At 41.1% G+C, this 20,481-nt stretch overlaps 1 protein-coding gene across 1 annotated transcript in view; it reads right to left on the bottom strand.

Annotated features, from left to right (window-relative positions):
- NET1 (neuroepithelial cell transforming 1) overlaps positions 1 to 19,035 on the bottom strand; it is a 58,956-nt gene extending 39,921 nt beyond the window's left edge. The window contains exon 1 of the mRNA XM_002721685.5: positions 18,764 to 19,035. Coding sequence (XP_002721731.2) covers positions 18,764 to 18,891 — 128 coding nt within the window. The 5' untranslated portion in view covers positions 18,892 to 19,035. The remainder of the gene's footprint in view (positions 1 to 18,763) is intronic.
- Positions 19,036 to 20,481: the final 1,446 nt, after the last annotated feature.

The following is a 20,481-nucleotide window of genomic DNA, read 5'->3' as shown; positions in this document are numbered from 1 at the left end:
AATAAACTAACACATTATGAAACTAGTTTGACATATTAAATTGTATTTAGTTACACTGTGATTTTCCTTTGGCTCCAACATATGTCCTTTCATCATTTGGTGTATTTATGAACAATGTAAATTATTTTTACAAACTGCTTTTAGCATAAACAAAGCTTAATTAAAATGGTAAAGTTACTGCTAAAAAAGAATGGGTAGGTATAGGACGCAGTGGTTAAGATGCTGCTTAGGACACATGCATCCCTGGAGTGCCTGGATTTGAATACTATCTCTACTCCCAATTTTTGCTTCTTGCTCAGGCACACCCTGGGAGGCAGCAGATGATAGCTCAAGTACTTGGCCTCCTGGCTTTGGTATTTGGGGCATTTGGGGAATGAACCAGTGTGTTTTTGTCTGCCTGTCTCTCTCCACCTTCCAAATAAGTAAGAGATGAAAAAATGTATTTTATCTTTCAAAAAGCTATTAGGACACAATTCTTGAACATTATTTGTATTCAAAATTAGCTGTATGTGCAAAGAAAAGTCCCTGAAACATAGCAACATGATTGACAGTGATGAGTATTATTAGTATGTCCTTTTTAGATATACCAGTGGTGATAAAATTAGGACACAATTCTTTCAGTATCTAGCTCTGAGATTTTATTGGGCTTCAAGTCTTTCAGTATTAAAATGGACAAGTCATTGGTTTTTATGACAGCAGGAAAAATGTATTGAATGCTTATTATCTGCCATGCACTATTCTAAATATTTTAGATGCATTAACTCACAATTCTCATAGCAACTCCAAGAGGTCAGTACTATTACTATTCCCAGTTTATAAATGAAGAAGCTGGTTGGTGGGCATGCACCAAAGTAACATGGTTAAGGTCTTAGAATAGTCAATGAAACAGTCAGGATTCATATCCAGGCAGTCTGGCTCTAAACACTGTATTATTATTAACAATTATGCTGTATCACCTCCACAAAAGCTGACAAACAGAGCTAACCACTAGATATTCCTGATAGAAGGTAAATAAGTGATAGCTGTAATGTATTCTGTCAAATATAGATGTGGTAATGATATCTAATATTTAAGGAGCTTTTCTACACACACCCAGGTACTACTCTAATACTTTACATACATTAATCTACTTAGTTTTCATAACGTAAGACATAAGATTCAAAGACATTAAGTAACTTACTGAAGGTCCTCAAGAGCCAAATCTTACTTAAACCCACAAAGTCTGATTGTAAAGCCTACACCCTTTTAAACATTATTATTTAGTTATAGGTCTGAGTTCAAAAGAATGTTAGAAGAATGCACATTCTCAAAGGAGAAAACAAAATAATTAGGTAAATCAAAGCTGGGTTCAGACTGACTTGATATCAGGAAAACTAAGGCAGTAAAGCAAGATTTGTTCTAAGCTCTGAATCATGTAGTAGGGCCCAGACAAGATCTTGCCCACTACCCAGAGATAGGTGGCGACATAAACAGGCAGCATCAATATAGAAAGATGCCATAGACTACAGGCGTTTCTACACTCCCCCCTCCACCCAGCCATTATTTCTTCCTTGCTGTATCTTGCAGCAGTCAGTACACATATATTAAATGTAAAGAAATGGATGGCATTACTATTAATGTAAGAACCTATACACATTTAGCAGACAAAACCAGGTTCATACCTCTTTATTTAACTTGGTTCAGATTTAAAACATTAAGCAATTTCTTCTAGCATTTGCACATTCTTGCTGTTTATTCCCTAGCTCATTCTCTAGCCTAGTCCATTTTTCACTTGGATGGCTACCAATTTAACTGTTGGCAGTGGGTGTGGCTGGAAATGAGCTCCAACCCTGGGTCAGGATGACAAAAGGGCAGGCCTGCAGACTGAGTAGTGCATACATACATAAACAGACACAGTCCCATACCCAGGCTTACAACTTTCACTTTAAATTCCTGACCAGAAATTTTAAGTGGGTCTTCAGTTCTGACCAGCAATTCTATCACACTTCCCTACCTAGTCATTTCCTTTCCCATCTTCTGAAATAACTGTTTCAATCTCTTCTTTCTTCATTATTACAATACTTGCTTCACTCCCACTTCACTTTCAGCTTATGATCCTACACCTTGCCCCACATATTCACAATGTCTAGCCTACCATAAACTTTTTCTTTTCTCCCATTTTAATGAAAGGTTGTATTACATACAGCTAAACACTCCATTTGTACATTGGGCCACATCTTCTTACCACTGAAAAGCAGCCAGAGAAAACACATTAACTTTACACAAACAAGAATTAGGGGCCGGCGGGTGCTGCGGTTGCAGCGCCGGCACACTGGGTTCTAGTCCAGGTCGGGGCACTGGATTCTGTCCCAGTTGCCCCTCTTCCAGTCCAGCTCTCTGCTGTGGCCCAGGAGTGCAGTGGAGGATGGCCCAAGTGCTTGGGCCCTGCATTTGCATGGGAGACCAGGAGAAGCACATGGCTCCCAGCTTCGGATCAGTGCCACGCTGGCCGCAGCGGCCACTGGAGGGTGAACCAGCGGTAAAGGAAGACCTTTCTCTCTGTTTCTCTCTCTCTCTCACTGTTCATTCTGCCTGTCTAAAAAAAAAAAAAAAAAAAAAAAAAAAGAATTAGGAATTAGGGGCCAACATTGTGTTGCAGTGGGTTAAGCCACTGCCTGAGATGCCAGCATCCTATACGGGCATTGGTTCAAGTCCCTGATGCTACATTTCTAGCTCCCTGCTAATATGTCTAGAAAGGCAGCAGAAGATGGTTCAAGTACTTGAGATGGTTCAAGTACTTGGGCCCCCTGCCAGCCACGTGTGGGACACCCAGATAGAGTTCTAAGTTCTTGGCTTTGGCCTTGCTCAGAGATGGTCCCTAAATCATTCTGGGGAGTGAGCGAGTGGATCAAAATCTAACTCTGCCTTTCAGATAAATGAATAATTTTTTTTCAAAACATTAGACATTAAACGTTAATGGACTAAATGTTTCATTAAAATATACAAATTGTCAGGGGAAGATTCCTTCTGGATAAGGGAATATATATAGCCTGTGTAAGTTATGGTTGTCTTGAGGAAAAACAATTGTGTGATCAGTTGTGAGCTAAATTAACTTCTTTTTCATAGAATACCATTTTTACGTGAATGAACAAGGAATAGATAAATTATCATTCTTTGGACTTGAGCATTTTGTAGATATTTATTCTAAAATGAAGTTCTGCAAATGATTGGCAAATGAAAAAACTTGAACATTCAAATGAAAATCAGCAGTCTGAAAAATTAATATTCATCACTGTTGAGAATGACACCTTCCCAATCCCTAAAATCTTTTTATAGGACATTGGTAGTGAGATTAATGATTGTGATTTTTTTTGATAGCATATAATGCAATGTGTCAACCTTTGGAAATCTGCACAGCTGACTGAACCAATATTTCTGAAAAGCATAAACAAAACTGTGTATGGGTAAAAATATTTACTTACAATTTAAATAGATCAATAAATTTTAAAAAAGATTTATACAGAGAGAAAAGGAGAGGCAGAGAGAGAGAGAGACAGAGAGAGAGAGACATAGAGAGAGAAAGGTCTTCCACCTATTGGTTCACTCTCCAGATGGCCGCAACCGCTGGAGTTGCCCCAAGTCCAAAGCCAGGAGCTAGGAGCTTCTTTTGGGTCTCCCATGCAGGTGCAGGGCCCAAAGATTCGGGCCATCTTCCACTGCTTTCCCAGGCCACAGCAGAGAGCTGGATCGGAAGAAGAGCAGTTGGGACTAGAACCTGTGCCCATATGGGATGCTGGCGCCACAGGCAGAGGATTAACCTACTGCGCCACAGCGCTGGCCCCGTATCAATGATATTTTAACATAACAGGAAATGTAAAGTTCATTGATACAGCTTCATATTCCAAACTGCAGCCAACCTCTAAGAAACTACTACTCTTCAATTTCTGGTACATTATCAAAGAATGTTGACAACTATTTGAAAAGGTAATCATAGTATTCATCTGAGGTCTAGCATTTGGCTCAGTGGTTGTCTCTTGGGTCATCCATATTCTGTATGAGAATACCTGGCTTCTATCTTGACTACTCTGCTTCTGATCCAGCTTCCTGCTAATGTACACCCTGGGAGCCAGCAGAAAATGATCCAAATACTTGGGCCTTACTGCCACATGGGAGAGTTTGACTGTTTTTGGTTCCTAGCTTTGGCTTAGCTGTTGCAGGCATTTGGGGGAGCAAACCAACTTATGGTAAACCTATATATCTGATTTTCACATAAAATACAAAAATAAATAAAATGAAGCAAATATCTCTTTTTGAATTAAGAATCTAGTAAGGGCATGTTTTCTTCCTATATACTGCAACTAAAACAGTGTGTGTGACAGATTAAATGCAGAAGCAGATGCAAGAATCCTACTTTCTTCTATTAAGGTAGCTATTAGAGAACTGTGAAATGTATAAACAATGCCACTCTTCTATACATTTTTATTTTTGTTTTAGCAAAGAATTACGTTTCAAAAGTTATGTAACTTATGACATGCAATGATTATGACAATATTTTTATCAGTTTTAATTCTTATCTGATAAATATAAATACATAAACAAGAACTGGTTAGAGTTTTAAATAATTTTTAACATATAAAGGTGTCTAGTGGCCCCAAGAAAACAGAACTGCTGCTTAAGAGAAACCTTCAAAGGCACACACAGGATAAGCACCAAAAACAAACAACTCAAAACCTCAAATAAATGTTTGATGAAGGTGCTGAACTAAATTAATGGAAAAAATGGAATTAAAATGTAAGATCATTTGGCTGCAAAAATGTTTGGAAACCCATACATAGGGGTTCTTTGGAAAGCTCATAGTATGCACATTAGGAAAAATCTATGCAGAGTCCAAAAATTTTTGTACTAAAATAGTCACCTTTTAATTCAATTTTCCATGAGATTTTTGAAGTAATCATATATAATTTATCAAATAAATTCCACCTGAAATATGAAGTAAAAATTATAGTCAATGATATTTCATTTATATAATACCATAATCTATTTATCATTGCCATTTTTTCTAACTTTTTACTATGAAAACAAGTTGTGATATACTTTTACCTTAAGATAAATTTCTGTTAGTATTATTTCATATAAATATATTAATTATGAAATTTTGTTTGATCTCTTAGCTTTCCCTCCAACTACATGTAATGAGAAAAGAGAACAAGAAGCAAAAGTATAGAAAAAGTATTCAAAGAAACAATGGATAGGACCAGCATTGTGGGGCAGCAGGCTAAACCATCGGCTATGATGCTGGCATATCATATGGGAACCAGTTTAAGACCTGGCTGCTTCACTTCTGATCCAGCTAAAGAGCCTGGAAAAGCAGTGGAAATGACTTGAGTACTCAGGCTCCCTGCACCCATATGGGAGATCTGGATGGAGTTCCAGGCTCCTGGCTTCAGCCTGGCATAGTTGCAGCCATTGCAGCCATTTGGAGCATTAACCAGTGGATGGAAAATTTCTCTCTCTTTCTCTCTCTCTCTCTCTCTGTAATTCTGCCTTTCAAATAAGTAAATGCATCCTAAAATAAAAAAAGAGAAACAATGTTTGAAATGTCTCAAATTTAAAGAAAAACAAAAATCTATATATTCAGGAAGTGCAATGAACTCCTCCTAGTAAGATAAAAACAGACATCCACAAATAAACACATCAAAGTAAAAATGGTAAAAGTCAAAGATAAGGAGAAAAATCTTAAAAGCAGCAAGAAAAAAAATTACTCATTGTTACAAGGAACCCCCCAACTAGATTAGTAGTTAAATTTTTCAAAGAAACAATGAAAGGTCAGAAGCAGTGAGATAACATTTAAAATACCCAAAGAAGGGGGAAAATTCTATCAACAAAAATTGTAAATGATCTTTCAAAACTGAAGGCAAAATGAAGACATTATATGATAAACAAATAGATATTGTTGCTAGCAGACTTGTCTTAGAAGAAATATTAAAGAAAACATAAATGCCTACAATAAGAAAAAAAAATCTCAAATCAGTAACTTAACCTTCGACCTTAACACAGTGAACTATACATTGCCTAAAAGGTGGTTTTCTAATGACTTGTAGTCACATTTCTACTGGAATATGTAGAGGAAAAGGCAAAATGCTCCCTGTTCCTTTTAGTTTTTAAAAGCAGCTAGATAGACACAGGCCTGCCACCTCAACTGTGTGCTCCTGGGCGGCGCCAAGGGGCCAAGCCAACCTGCCCACGGCTACAGAGCTTATTTTGCAGACCCAAGCACTGCGCGGTGCTTCACGGCGATGCCCTTCACGGCATGTGTGAGTTCACCTCGGCGCTAGACATGTCCACGTGCCCTTTGTCTCCCCCTGGCTCAAAGATCATCCCTGGTTAATTAGGACCACTGGTTTTTGTCTGTCTGTCTCATTGCATGAAGGGACATTACACCCACCTCCACTTCTTGTTGATAAACTGTTGGCACTGCTACTTCTTCTAAAATCCACCTACTGAGTTCAAGATAGACACTTACAAGAGTACCCTGTTACACAAGGCCCAGGACTGGAGGCCCCAGGGCGCCCCTCCTGTTCTCAGATGCACTCTCATTTGTAAGCATTGCAACACAAATCCAGGACCTCATAAGCAATGTGAAAAACATTTCCCGTTATGAGCACAATGTAATGAATAAAGCCAAGAGCTCTCTAGTGGGCCAGGCTTATGCTAATCCACGCCTCATGTGTCAGTCAGTCAGTCAGTCAAGTTTGATTTCCCTCCCTCACACTGTATCCAGGAGAGCAGTTCCTGGCATCCAGAGCGGCTTGTTCATCCCCAAAGAAGGGTTTTTCCTTTTTGTCCCTTTGCTGTTGACCATTTTTACAAAATGTAATGTGTTGTGAAAATAAATTTAGCTGCATAAAAAAAAAAAAAAAAGAAAACATTTCAGGCTGAACGCAAGTCACCTGAGACAGTTATTTAAATTCATACACCAAAAAAATAGGACAAGTAAAAGCAGTTCTACTGAAAAACTCAGTAGAGAAATTAAAATTAAAAGGCAATAAAGGAGGAACAGACAACCAAATCATACAAAAAACAAGTAAAATGGCAGGCACAAATCCAACTAAATAAATGACATCAAATGTGAATGGAATAAATAACCCAATCAAAAGATAGAAACTGTCAGACTAAATTAAAAACAGAAAACGACATGATTCAACTATATACTGTCTACAAAAGACATACCTTTCAATTTGAAAGTAAATGGACAGAAACAGATATACCATTCAAACAACAAACCATAAGAAAGCTGGAGTAGCTATATGGGCATTAGATAAAATAATTTTAAAACAAAAAAGTTATCAAAGGTAAGATCATTTTATAATGCTAAAAAAACATGAAAAAAAAACCAAATCATCAGGAAAATATAGCTTTGTATGCACCTAGTAACAGGACAAATTACATAAAGCAAACACTGACAGAAATTAAAGGAAAAATAGACAATAACATCTGGAGACTTCAACACATCATTTTCAATAATGGTAGACTAACTAGACAAGAGTAAGGAAACAGAAGAATTGAACACTATAAACCAACCAGACCAAACAGACATCTTCGGAACACCACATAGGACAATAAACTAGAATACACACTCGATTGGACTTGGAACATTATTCTTGCTAGATTATATTCTAGGACATAAAACACCTCAATATGTTGAAAGGAAAGAAATAACACAAAATATATTCTCCAACCACAATGAAATGAGAAATCAGTAGCAAGTGAAATTTGGAAAACTCACAGATATGTGTAAAATAACATACTCCTTTTTTTAAAAAAAATATTTATTTGAAAGGCAGAGTGAGAGAGAGAGAGACAGAAAGAGAGAGAGACATCTTCCATCCCCAAATGGCTGCAACAGCCAGGGGCTGGGCCAGGTTGAAGCCAGGAGCCAGGAGCTCCTTCCAGGATCTTCCATGTTGGTGCAGGGGCCCAGGCACTCGGGCCATCTTCCGTTGCTTTCCCATGCACATCAGCAGGGAGCTGGATGGGAAGTGGAGCAGATGGGACTCCAACCAGTGCCCATATGGGATGCCAGCATTGCAGGTAGCCCACTATACCACAATGCTGGCCCCAACACACTCCTAAAAAGTCAAAGGCTCAAAGAAATGGAAGGAAAATCTGCAAATATTTTTAGATTAATGATGATGAATATTTAATAAGCAAAACTTGTAAGAAGCAGCTATATTCACAAGATTTATAACTCTAAATGCCTACAATAAGAAAAAAAAATCTCAATTCAGTAACTTAACCTTCGACCTTAACACACTGGAAAAAGAAGAGTAAATTAAACCTAATGCAAGTAGAAAGAAGACAATGATAAAGATTAGAGTAAAATTAATGTTAACAAAGAACAGAAAAATAGTAGAGAAAAATCAATGAAGCCAAAGCGGAGTTTTTGGAAAGAGGAAGAACAACTCAAGAAGGAAACTCAAGCATTATAAAGCAATACTATAAACAACTGTACATCAGCAACCTAGTTAACTTTGATAAAATGGACCAATTCTGGGGCAGACAGGTTGGCCTATTTTTTGAGATGATGGTTGAGTTGCCTAAATCTTTTTTTTTTTTTTTTTGGACAGGCAGAGTAGACAGTGAGAGAGAGAGACAAAAGTCTTCCTTTGCCCTTGGTTCACCCTCCAATGGCCGCCAAGACCGGCGCGCTGTGGCCAGTGCACCGCGCTGATCCGATGGCAGGAGCCACGTGCTTCTCCTGGTCTCCCATGGGGTGCAGGGCCCAAGAACCTGGGCCATCCTCCACTGCACTCCCTGGCCACAGCAGAGAGCTGGCCTGGAAGAGGGGCAACCAGGACAGAATCTGGCGCCCCGACCGGGACTAGAACCCGATGTGCCGGCGCTGCAAGGCGGAGGATTAGCCTAGTGAGCCGCGGCGCTGGCGGAGTTGCCTAAATCTTTTATCAGACTGCTTAGATTTGAATGCCAGCTCTGCTTTTGAGTCCAGCTTCCTGCTAATGTGCACCCTAGGAGGCTGCAGGTGATAGCTTAAGTAGCTGGGTCCCTACTACCTAGGTTGGAGACTTGGAATGAGTTCTCAGATCCTACCTCTTGTCTTCAGTCTGCTCCAGTCCTAGCTGTTGTGGACATCTGGAGAGTAAACCAGTGGATGCAAGTTTGCTATCTCTCCCCCTCTCTCTTCCCCTGCCTCTGAAGTAAAATAAGTAAATATATTTAAAAATTCATAAAAGTGAACAAGTTCTTCAAGAAATAGAAAACTGAAACTGACTCAAGGAAACGCAGGGAAATTGACTCAAGGAAATCTATTAGGACTATCTTTTTTTTTTTTTTTTTTGACAGGCAGAGTGGACAGTGAGAGAGAGAGAGAAACAGAGACAGGTCTTCCTTTGTCGGTGGTTCACCCTCCAATGGCCTCTGTGGCCGGCGCACCGCGCTGATCCGATGGCAGGAGCCAGGTGCTTCTCCTGGTCTCCCATGGGGTGCAGGGCCCAAGGACTTGGGCCATCCTCCACTGCACTCCCTGGCCACAGCAGAGAGCTGGCCTGGAAGGGGGACAACCGGGACAGAATCCGGCGCCCCGACCGGGACTAGAACCTGGTGTGACGGCACCGCAAGGCTGAGGATTAGCCTATTGATGCACGGCGCTGGCAGGACTATCTTAATAGATTTACAGCAAGGGAAGACACTGGATTAAAAACAATAACAAAAAACCAACCTCCCCAAGCTGTCCCACCCTGACAGACAAAATGTTCAGGCCCAGAAAGCTTCACCATTCAATTTTACCACGTATTTAAATAATTAATTCCATTTCTTCCTACACTTTTCTAAAAACATGAACACTTCTCAACTCACTGAGGTCAGTATTATTCCAATAGTAAAATCAGACAGACATCACAAAACCAAAAACTATAGACCAATATCTCTTAAGAATATGGATTATGGTTAGTGGTGAATTAAGCCTGTGAATACAATGTATTAAAATTATGTCTTTGCAAAAACTTATTAAAGGGAAAGAGCGCAGGGAGACAGAAAGTATTTAAGAGGGAGGGGAGGAGGAAGGGAAGTGTGGTTGTCTTCCTGAAACTCTATCTATGGAATGCATAAATCTTTTTCTCTATTAATAAAAAAAGAAAGAATAAAAAGAGAAATAGTGGATGAAATAAGACCGCTATACATGCAAAAGTTGCATTTATTTGTAGTAAGATACAATTTAATAAAAATTGAAGAGTTGGCATGGAAAGCCAAGACACTGGTGGCAAAAAATGACCTACATGAAAGATCTCTGTGAGTGAGATCCTGGTGGAAAGAAGAGGCCATTAAAGAAAGCGGTGCCATTCTCTGAAGGGAGGAGAGAACTTCCACTTTGATTATGACCTTGTCTAAATAAAATCGGAGTCTGTGGACTCAAGAGCCTTCCATAGCCTTGGTAGCCCATGACAAGAGTCAGGTGGTCACTGACATCATAAATAAGAATGTCAATTGTTAAATCAACAACAGGAGTCACTGTGCACTTGTTCCCCATGAGAGACCTCTGTCCTTAATGTGTTGCACTATGAGAATTAATGGTAAAACTAGTCTTCAAACAGTACTTTATACTTTGTGTGTCTGTGTGGGTACAAACTGTTGAAATCTTTACTCAGTATAGAGTTGATCTTCTGTATATAAAGATAATTAAAAATGAGTCTTAATGAAGAATGGGATGGGAGAGGGAGTAGGAGGTGGGATGGTTTGGGGGTGGGAGGGTGGATATGGGGGGAAGAAATGCTATAATCCAAAAGTTGTACTTAAGAAATTTATATTTATTAAACAAAAGCTTTCTATAAAAAAAAAAAACTGAAGAGTCAAACAAATAATAACAAGTTACAGTAATATATAAAAATTTATACACCATGACCAACCAGTACTTATATCAGGAAAAAAAGTTGTTTTGGCATCTAAAACATCAATTAATGTAATACATCAGAATATACCATGTTAGTTAAAAAAAAAAAATCTCTCCAATAAAAAAGAAAGCATTTGAAAAAATCTCATCACCTTTCATGATTAAAATCACTTTAAGAAACTACAAATGGAAGAGAACTTCCTCAACCCAATCAAGGACATTTATAAAAAACTCACAGCTGATATCCTACTTAGTAGTAAAAGATTGCACATCTTCCTCCTAAAATCAGGAAAACAAGACAAGGATTTCCAGTTTCACCACATCTATTCAACAGCAGAATAGAGGTCCTAGCCATAACTATCAGAAAAGATAAATAAAAGGTATTCATACTGGAATAAGAAGTAAAATTATTTTTATTTGCTGATGACATGACTTTGTATATCAAAAATCCTAATGAAATCACTAAAAAGCTATTGAATCTAATAAAGAGTTCAGCAAGTTTTCAAACTACAACATCAATATACAAAAATCAATTGCATTTCTATACACCTGAAATAACCAAACTGAAAATAAAATTAAAAGTTCAATTCCATTTGTAATAGCACCAAAAATTTAAAAAAACAGGAATAAATTTAGCAAAAAGTACAAAATTATACTCTGAAAACTATAAAACATTATTGAAAAAATTAAAATGATGAAAACATTCTTGTTCATAGATGGGAAGACTTAATGTCAATATTCATGGGGTAGGCATTTGGTTTATTTGTTAAAACGCTACTTGGGATGTCCACATCCCATACCTTAGTGTCTAGGTTCGAGTTCTGGCTCTGCTTTTGATTCAAGTTTCTTGCTTATGCATACCCTTCAAGGCAACAGGTGATGGCTCAAATAGTTGGGCTCCTACCTCTTGCATGGAGACCTGGACAGAGTTCTGGACTCCTGGCTTCAGCCTGGACTAGCCCTAACTGTTGCAAGCCACTTGGGGAGTGGACCAGTACATGGGAAATCTCTTCTGTCTGTGTGTGTCTTTTTTCTGCTTTTCAAATACATAAAAATGATGATACTTCCAAATTCATCTACAGATTTAATACAACCCCCATCTGAATCCCAGCTGACAAGATGATTCTAAAATTCATGGGAACTGCAAATGACTAGGCATAGCCAAAACATCTGGAAAAAAGAACAAAGTAGGAGAATTTATATTTCTTGTTTTCAAAACTTACTATAAAGCAACACTAATATGTGGGGTCTTCAAAAAGTTTATGGAAAATGAGTATTTTAATTGTACAGAATCTCAAAAAATCTGGCACTAAAATAAACTTATCTTTGAATTCCATTTTCCATGAACTTTATTTATTTATTTATTTATTTTATTTATTTATTTTATTTTTTTTGACAGGCAGAGTGGACAGTTAGAGAGACAGAAAGAAAGGTCTTCCTTTTCTGTTGGTTCACCCCCCCCCCCCAATGGATCAGCACAGCGGCAGCCATAGCGGCCATTTGGGGAGTGAACCAACGGAAGGAAGACCTTTCTCTCTCTCTCACTGTCTATAACTCTACCTGTCAAATACAAAAAAAAAAAAAAAGAAGAGGGACAGACAAATTTTCCATCTACTGATTCACTCTCCAATTGCATCAAACAGCCAGATCAAAGCCAGGAGTTTGGAACTCAAAATCTGGGTCTCCCAGAGGGTGGAAGGGACCCAAGTACTTGAGCCATCATCTGCTGCGGCCCATGACTGTGTGTATTAGCAGGGAGCCGGACTGGAAGCAGAGAAGCCAGTATTCATATGGGATGCAAGTGTTCCAAACACATCTCTGCTCCTATCTATTTTTTTAAAAAGACAATGATACTTTCATTTTCTTATAGACTGTGTTTTCCGTCTTTCAAAATTATAGTGGGTTTTTCTTGCAAATGTTTTTCCATATTTATAGTGAGAGAGATCAACCTCTTTATGACTTCTAGATTTCACATCATATTTAAATAGTTGTTTCTTGCCCTACTAATGTAACTGATGCTACCGTACCATATTCTACATAGACTTACTAAAAAATGGGAGATGAATTATTTTCCCTCCAGGGTTCTTCATCACTCTCCTCACCCTGCCTATGTCTCCACTCTTCTCAGCAGATATAGCCTCCTACTTCACATAAAATAGAAGCCTGATGGGAAATCCTCAAAGTCCTACTCACCCCTCCCAAAACACACAGATAACTGTGTCATCCATTGCTTTTTGTCAGGCTAGATTCTCTACTTTTAATTTGGTTTCTATTCATTTCTGCTTTCTTGGATCTTTGTTTAGCCAATTTTTCTTGTCTCCTGTCTCTTCAACTTCTCCCTCTACACTTGGTTATTCCCCTCAGCATACCAAGATTAACCTTTTTGGGATCTATCCTGCAAATGCTGTCATTTTTTTTAAAGATTTATTTTTATTTATTTGAAAGGCAGAGTTACAGAGGGAGAGACAGAAAGAAAGAGATCTTTTATCTGCTGGTTCACTCCTCAAACGGCCGATACAGGCAGGGCTGGGCCAGGGTGAAGCCAGGAACTTCTTCTGGGTCTCCCACATACGTGCAGAGGCCTAAGGCATTCGAGCCATCCTCCACTGCTTTCCCAGGCACATGAGCAGGAAGCTGGATGGGAACTGGAGCAGCTGGGTCTTGAACTGGCACCCATATAGGATGTCAGCATTGCAGGCAGTGGTTTTACCCACCTTGCCACAAACCTAGCCCTACAAATGTTGTTCTTTTTTTTTTTTTAATCAAATTTTTGGAGAGAAGGAAATATGCTTTACTTTTTTAAAATTTCATTTATTTGAAAGGCAGAGTTACAGACAGGAAGAGGCAGAGAGAGAGAGAGAGAGAGGGAGAGAGAGAGAGGAGAGATCCTCCCTGTACTGGTTCACTCCCCAAATGGCTGCAACAGCCAGAAATGGGCTGATCCGAAGCCAAGAGTCAGGAGCTTCTTCTGGGTCTCCCACATGGCTGCAGGGGCCCTAGGACATGGGCCACCTTGTACTGTGTTTCCAGGCCACAGCAGAGAGCTGGATCAGAAATAGAGCAGCCGGGACTAGAACCACTACCCCTATGGGATTCTGGCACTACAGGTGGCAGCTTTACTCACCATGCCATGGCACTGGCCCCAACAAATGTTGTTCTTAAAAGTGTAATCCATACTCAATGTCTCCCATTCTCCAGACCAACCACCAACTACCAAATTCAAACACTCATCTAGGTACTGTTGACTGAGAAATCACCTTTAAGATACAACCCAAACTCGGTCATGGCATACATGGCTCCTTAAAATGTGGCTCTTATTTCTTTGGCCTAAACTCTCATCACCACCTCTTCTCTATCCCTATCTTAGTCTCCTCTTCTATATAACTAGTGTCTAGCTACAGTGAACTAGCTGTGATACCCATTACTCATCAGGGCCTTTTTACATGCTTCTTCCCTACCTGATGTCACCCATTTACACCTGCTCTCTAAACTGGTCCTCCAAGACTCAGTGATTACAATAAAGAATTCCTGTTTTCTCCAGTCAGGATTAGGTGTTCCTTTAATTTGCATCTATGGCATTCTACATACACCACAATAACTTTTATCACACACTATTATAATTATTAACATACTTCTCCTTTTAAAAATATTTATTTATTTGAAGGGCATAGTGACAGAGAGTGGGAGTAAAGGAGTGACAGAGAGTGATTGATCTTAAACGTGCTGTTTCACTCCCCAAATGGCCACAAGCCAGGGCTGGGCCAAACAAAGCCAGGAGCCCAATCAGTCTCTCAAGTGAGTTGAAGGGCCCAAGTACTTGGACCATCTTCTGCTGCTTTCCCAGACACATTAGGAGGGAGCTGGATTGGAAGCAGATCAGGACTTGCAATGGCACTCTGATATGGGATGCCAGTGTTGCAAGCAGCAGCTTAATCTCCCTGCCATAACACAGACTGCAACATACTTACCCTTCTTGCCTTAGCTTTTAAGTTTTTAAAGGTTAAGGTCAATATTTTCTATTCCCATATTGCCAGTACCTGACACTTACATATTTCCTTAATAAACCACACCATAGTCTCTTCACTGCCCACTACAAACTCTTCTAGGTTCATTAGAGATGCTCCTCTACTTATGATGGGGTTATCTTCCCATAAACATTACAGCTGGAAAATATCATAAGCTGAAAATACATTTAATAGATGTACCATACCGAACACCATATCTTACCTTAAATGTGCTCAGAACACTAACATTGGTCTACTGTTGGGAAAAATCATCTCTCACAAAGCCTATTTCATAATAAAGTGCTGAATATCTCATGTAATTTAGTGAATATCTATATCCAAAAAACACTAGCAATACAGCTGTCAGGATTCCAACTGGCAGTCCAAGTGGGATACAGACATCCTAAACAGTGGCTTAACTCTCTGTAACACAACAACCACTCCTACTCTGACCTTTAATTTTTTTTTTTTAAGATTTATTAATATGAAAGGCAGAGTTACAGAGAAAGAACTTCCACCCATAGGTTCACTCCCCAAAGGGCTGCAATGGCCAGGGCTGGTCTAGGTCCAAGCCAGGCGCCAAGAACTCCATCTGGGTTTCCCATGTGAGTGGAGGAGTCAAAGCACTTGGGCCATCTTCCTCTGCCTTCCCAGACATTATTAGAAAGGAGCTGGATTGAAGTGGAGCAGCCAGGACACAAACTAGTGCCCATATGGGTTGCCAGCAACACAGTGGTGGCTTAACCTGCTGCGTCACAAGGTTAGTTCCCTACTCTTACCTTTAAATTTTGGGAGTGTCTCAGGGTTTAGTTCTTCAATTTTTTTTTTTTAATTTATACTATCTAGAGACATTATAACAATATTTGAAGTCTCTATGCGGACAATTCCCAAATTTACATCTACTTATACAGATGTATGCCCTTTATGAAATTTCACTGAGCTAAATAAACACTTATGATTCATGTACTCTCTCATCTGAAAATATACTCAATAAAAGAAATAAAAAATGGCTATAATAAACTCTTCGACAGGCACCTTACAACATATCCTAAAGCAAACTTATGCTATAGTCTTTTCTTTCTGAGAATATGGATACCTATTCCTATAGCTCAGGCCAAAACCTTACATTCATTATTTCTGTTTCTTTTAACTTGATATTGAATAGGTCTACAAATCCTACTGGCTCCACCTTCAAAACACATCCCAAATATGCATTTTTTTTAACCATCTTTGACTTTCACATATCATCTCAACATGCTTCTATCCTTGCTGCATAACAGCCAGAAGCATCTTTTAAAAATATACATCACGGGGCCGGCACCGTGGTTCACTTGGTTAATCTTCCGCTTGCGGTGCTGGCATCCCATATGGGCGCCGGGTTCTAGTCCTGGCTGCTCCTCTTCCAGTCCAACTCTCTGCTGTGGCCCGGGAGGGCAGTGGAGGATGGCCCAGGTGCTTGGGCCCTGCACCCTCATGGGAGACCAGGAAGAAGCACCTGGCTCCTGGCTTCAGATCGGCGCAGCGCAGCGTGGCCATTTGGGGGGTGAACCAATGGAAGGAAGACCTTTCTCTCTGTCTCTCTCTCTCACTGTCTATCTGTCAAATTATATGTGTGTGTGTATATATATATCACATCATTCATTTCCTCTTGCTTTCCAATTCACTAAGTCAAATTTAGAGTCCTTACAATGGTCCATCAGATACTACATGCTCTGACTCCAGTCATCTCATTGACTTTATCATCTCACATTCCCCACTCCCTTGTTTCACTCCAGTCACCCTGTTTTATTTGAAGTTCCTTGAACAAATCAAATAGGATTCTACTTCAAAGTCTTTGCTCTTGCTTTTCTCTTTGCCCAAAACACTTTCCCAAATATTCATATGGCTAGGTTTCTTCTGTACTTCCTTTAGTTCTCTGCTCAAAGGTCACCTATATCACCAGAGAGACTTTCCTTGTGATCTTTCAGAAACAGCAACACTACCCTCTCTGTCTCTACCCCCTTGTCATGCCTTAATTCTCTTCACAATGTGACTGCTGGATATTTTGTATATTTGATTTTTTCTTTTACCCCAACCAAAATCGAAGCTTCCTGACAACAAGGACTTCATTTGTTTTGTTAACTCCAATGTCCTGTATCTACAATGCCTTGCACCAGTGCAGGTACTCGATGGTATTACTGAATGAATGCAGAATAAATTTAACACTGCCTCCATCTGATCTTTTTAACATTCTATTTTCTTTTTTCCTTAACTAATCTTTTCCTGGTTCCCTTATTTCTCAGCCTCAGAGATGATGACTTCCTTCTGGCAGCTTTAAAAAGTCTAGTTCTCTGCAGAGTAATTTACAATGAGTTTATAAATGCCTTGTTGATGAAAACAAAGTATTTTTCTATTTCTCAAAAAGGAACTGAGGGGGCTGGCATTGTGGCACAGCAGGGGGTTGCTCTGCTTCTGACCCAACTCCCTGATAATGCTTCTGGGAGGGCACAGTAAAATGGCCTAAATACTTGGATCTCTGCAACTCACGTGGGAGACCAAGAGAGAGTTTTAGAATCCTGGCTTTGGCCTGGACCGGCACTGGACATTTCAGCCACCTGGCAGCGTAAATTAGCAGGGGAAGATATCTCCTCTTTGTCACTCTGACTTTCAAATAAGTAAACAAACTGCAATACAAAAAAGGGGGAGTTGGATTGAGGCGCAGGCCTCTGGCCTAGTGGTTAAGCTGCTGCTTAGGACTCTCCCATCCCTTATTTGAGTACCCACCCAGGTTCTTCACTCCAGCTTCCTGCTATCGCAGATCCCAGGAAGCAGCAGTGATGGCTCAAGTAATGTAGTGTCTCTCTCCCTTCCCAAATCTCTCAAATGAATAAATTTTTAAAAAATTTAAAAAGGATTGGCATATACAGGCATGAAAATTACATAAAGGCCTGCATTTTTTACCTAAAACAATGTTAAATGAGACTTCTGAAAAGATGGAGCAATGTGGAATTATTACAAATAAAAACTGACATAACAGTCAACATTTATTGAGTGCTTTCTTTATATGGGCCCTATGGTAAGTATTTCACATTCAATACATAATCGAATGAATTTCGCACCTTATATGAGATGGACACTATGGTAATACCCATTTTACAGACAAGGAAGAGATGTGAGGGAACTCCATCAAAGCTACATAATCTGTAACTGGAAGCTACTCAGTGCAGTACTACCTTAGAGGAAGCACTGCTCTCAGTTCTTTTCACAGGGCTCCTCGCGAGACACAGCTTTCAGAAATCCACATCTAGTATCCACCCTTTCCAGATACACAGACATATACAACCCAGAATCTGAAATGTCTTAATGGAAAAGCCGGCAACCGTCCTCTTTGATTTCCTTACACCAGAGGCTGGGAGCTTTGAGCTGTGCTGTGTTCACCGACACGACAGTTCTTGCAAAGATGTAAACTCCTTTAGGCTCTAAGTTTGGTGTCTGCTTCAGTGACAATCTCCAGTCCCCATCAGCTTCGATCTGAGCGTTTGTATTCGGAAACTCTAAGCCATAGTCAGCCAATTGGGTCTGCAGAACAAAATCCCCGCGGTTTTGTTTAACACCTCCCTCGGAAAGAGCCTGGAGATTGTCAACAAGTCCTGCTCTTCCTCACAGGGCTGGGAAGTCGCCGCTTGGGGGTCTCAGGCCGGGCCCACAATCGCCCCTCCTTGCTCACTGGTACTCAGCTCCCGAGAGCACCCACCTCACGTCTCCCCGCCCCTTACCCCTCCACACACACCCTACTCCCCGCTCCCCGCCCCCAACCCAGCCCCGGTTCTGATCCTCATCCCGCACGCCACACTCACCTCCAGCCTGGCCCCAGTCCCCACCACATCCCCGCACTCACTTTTCCTCAGGCCCTTCCCCGGGGGCATCCGCCGAAGGCCCCGCGGCGCCATCCGCGCTAAGCCCAGAAGAGCGACGGCTTCGCCTACGCGGTCGCGGCTGCTTCTGAGTCGCCAGCTCGGGCTCCATGGTGTGGAGGAGGGGGGTGGGGCGGTGGCCGGCTGCCTGGGAGACCGGCAAGGATGGGCACGGCGCCCACCAGCTTCCGCAAAGCAGAAAGCGCCTGCCAGCAGAGCGCCTCCGCCACCGTCATCCGGGGATTTGAAAATGGCGGCTGCGCAGCGATTAGCCAATCAGGGAACAGGCTGTGGTTGCTAGGGGACGAAGAGTCCCGCCCCCCACCTATCTGGCCATTTCGGAGCTGGCAGAGGGGGAGCCAAGAGTCTGCTCTGGAATGGGAATTAGGGAGGCATGAATTTCATTCTGCCTGAATTCCCCAAGGCCCATTGCCTCTGTAGCCTATTTCATGTTCATTAGGTCTTTCTTCATAGGGCAAGCAAATGAATTAGGAGCCTCTTGGGTTACCAGATCTTTCTTAGCATGTGAGAAGAAGAGATTTTGAAATAATGACCGGTACCCGGGTTGTAGCCAGCGGATTAAGCTGTGGCCTGTGACGGACATGCTCTATGGGCGGGCACCCTTTCATATCTGGCTGCTTCACTCCCAATCCAACTCCGTGCTAATGCTCCTGGGAAAGCAGAGAAGGATGAAGGATGACCCAAGTTCTTTGGGCCCCTGAGCCCAGGTGGGAGACGCGAAGAACCTCCTGGCTCCTGGTTTATGGCTGGCCCAACCCTGGCCAGTTGTGGCCAATGGAGAGTAAACCAGTGAATTGAAGATCTCTTTCTGTCTCTCGTTCTGTCCGTAACTCTTTCAAATAAATAAAATGAATCTTAAAAATGTTATGACCTAAACTGGTTTTGCCCATATAGACATTCCATTATTCATAAAAGATATATTTTCAGGCCGGTGCCACGGCTCAATAGGCTAATCCTCCGCCTAGCGGCGGCAGCACACAGGATTCTAGTCCCGGTCGGGGCGCCGGATTCTGTCCCCGTTGCCCCTCTTCCAGGCCAGCCCTCTGCTGTGGCCCCAGGAGGGCAGCAATGGATGGCCCAAGTCCTTGGGTCCCTGCACCCGCATGGGAGACCCGGAGGAAGTACCCGGCTCCTGGGGCTCCTGGCTTCGGATCGGCACAGCGCTGGCTGTAGCAACCATTAGGATAGTGAACCAATGGAAAGAAGACCTTTCTCTCTGTCTCTCTCTCACTGTCTATAACTCTCTCTCTCACTGTCTAACTCTGCCTGAAAAAAAAAGAAAGAAAAAAGAGTTAACATGGACAAAATGAAATAGGTTACAATGCATACATAGAATTTAACACTCTTAAAACCCTCCACATCAAAGAACTTAGTGATATGGGGGAAAGGGTACAATATACATTATTTAAGGATGTATTTATTCATTTGAAAGTCAAAGTTACACAGAGAGAGAAGGAGAGGCAGAGAGAGAGAAGTCTTCCATCCACTGGTGCACTCCTCAGTTAGCCACAATGCCCAAGCTCTGCTGATCTGAAGCCAGGAGCCAGGAGCTTCCTCCAGGTCTTCCCACGTGTGGGCAGGGGCCAAAGGACTTGGGCCATCATCCACTGCTTTCCCAGACCATAGCAGAGAGCTGGATCAGAAGTGGAGCGGCGGGGACTCAAACTGCAGACCGCGGCTT

Source organism: Oryctolagus cuniculus, chromosome 13, assembly GCF_964237555.1.
Source record: "Oryctolagus cuniculus chromosome 13, mOryCun1.1, whole genome shotgun sequence".
Taxonomy (NCBI): Eukaryota; Metazoa; Chordata; class Mammalia; order Lagomorpha; family Leporidae; genus Oryctolagus; species Oryctolagus cuniculus.
The sequence above is the reverse complement of the archived record's forward strand: the minus strand, read 5'-3'. Positions and strand labels throughout refer to the sequence as shown.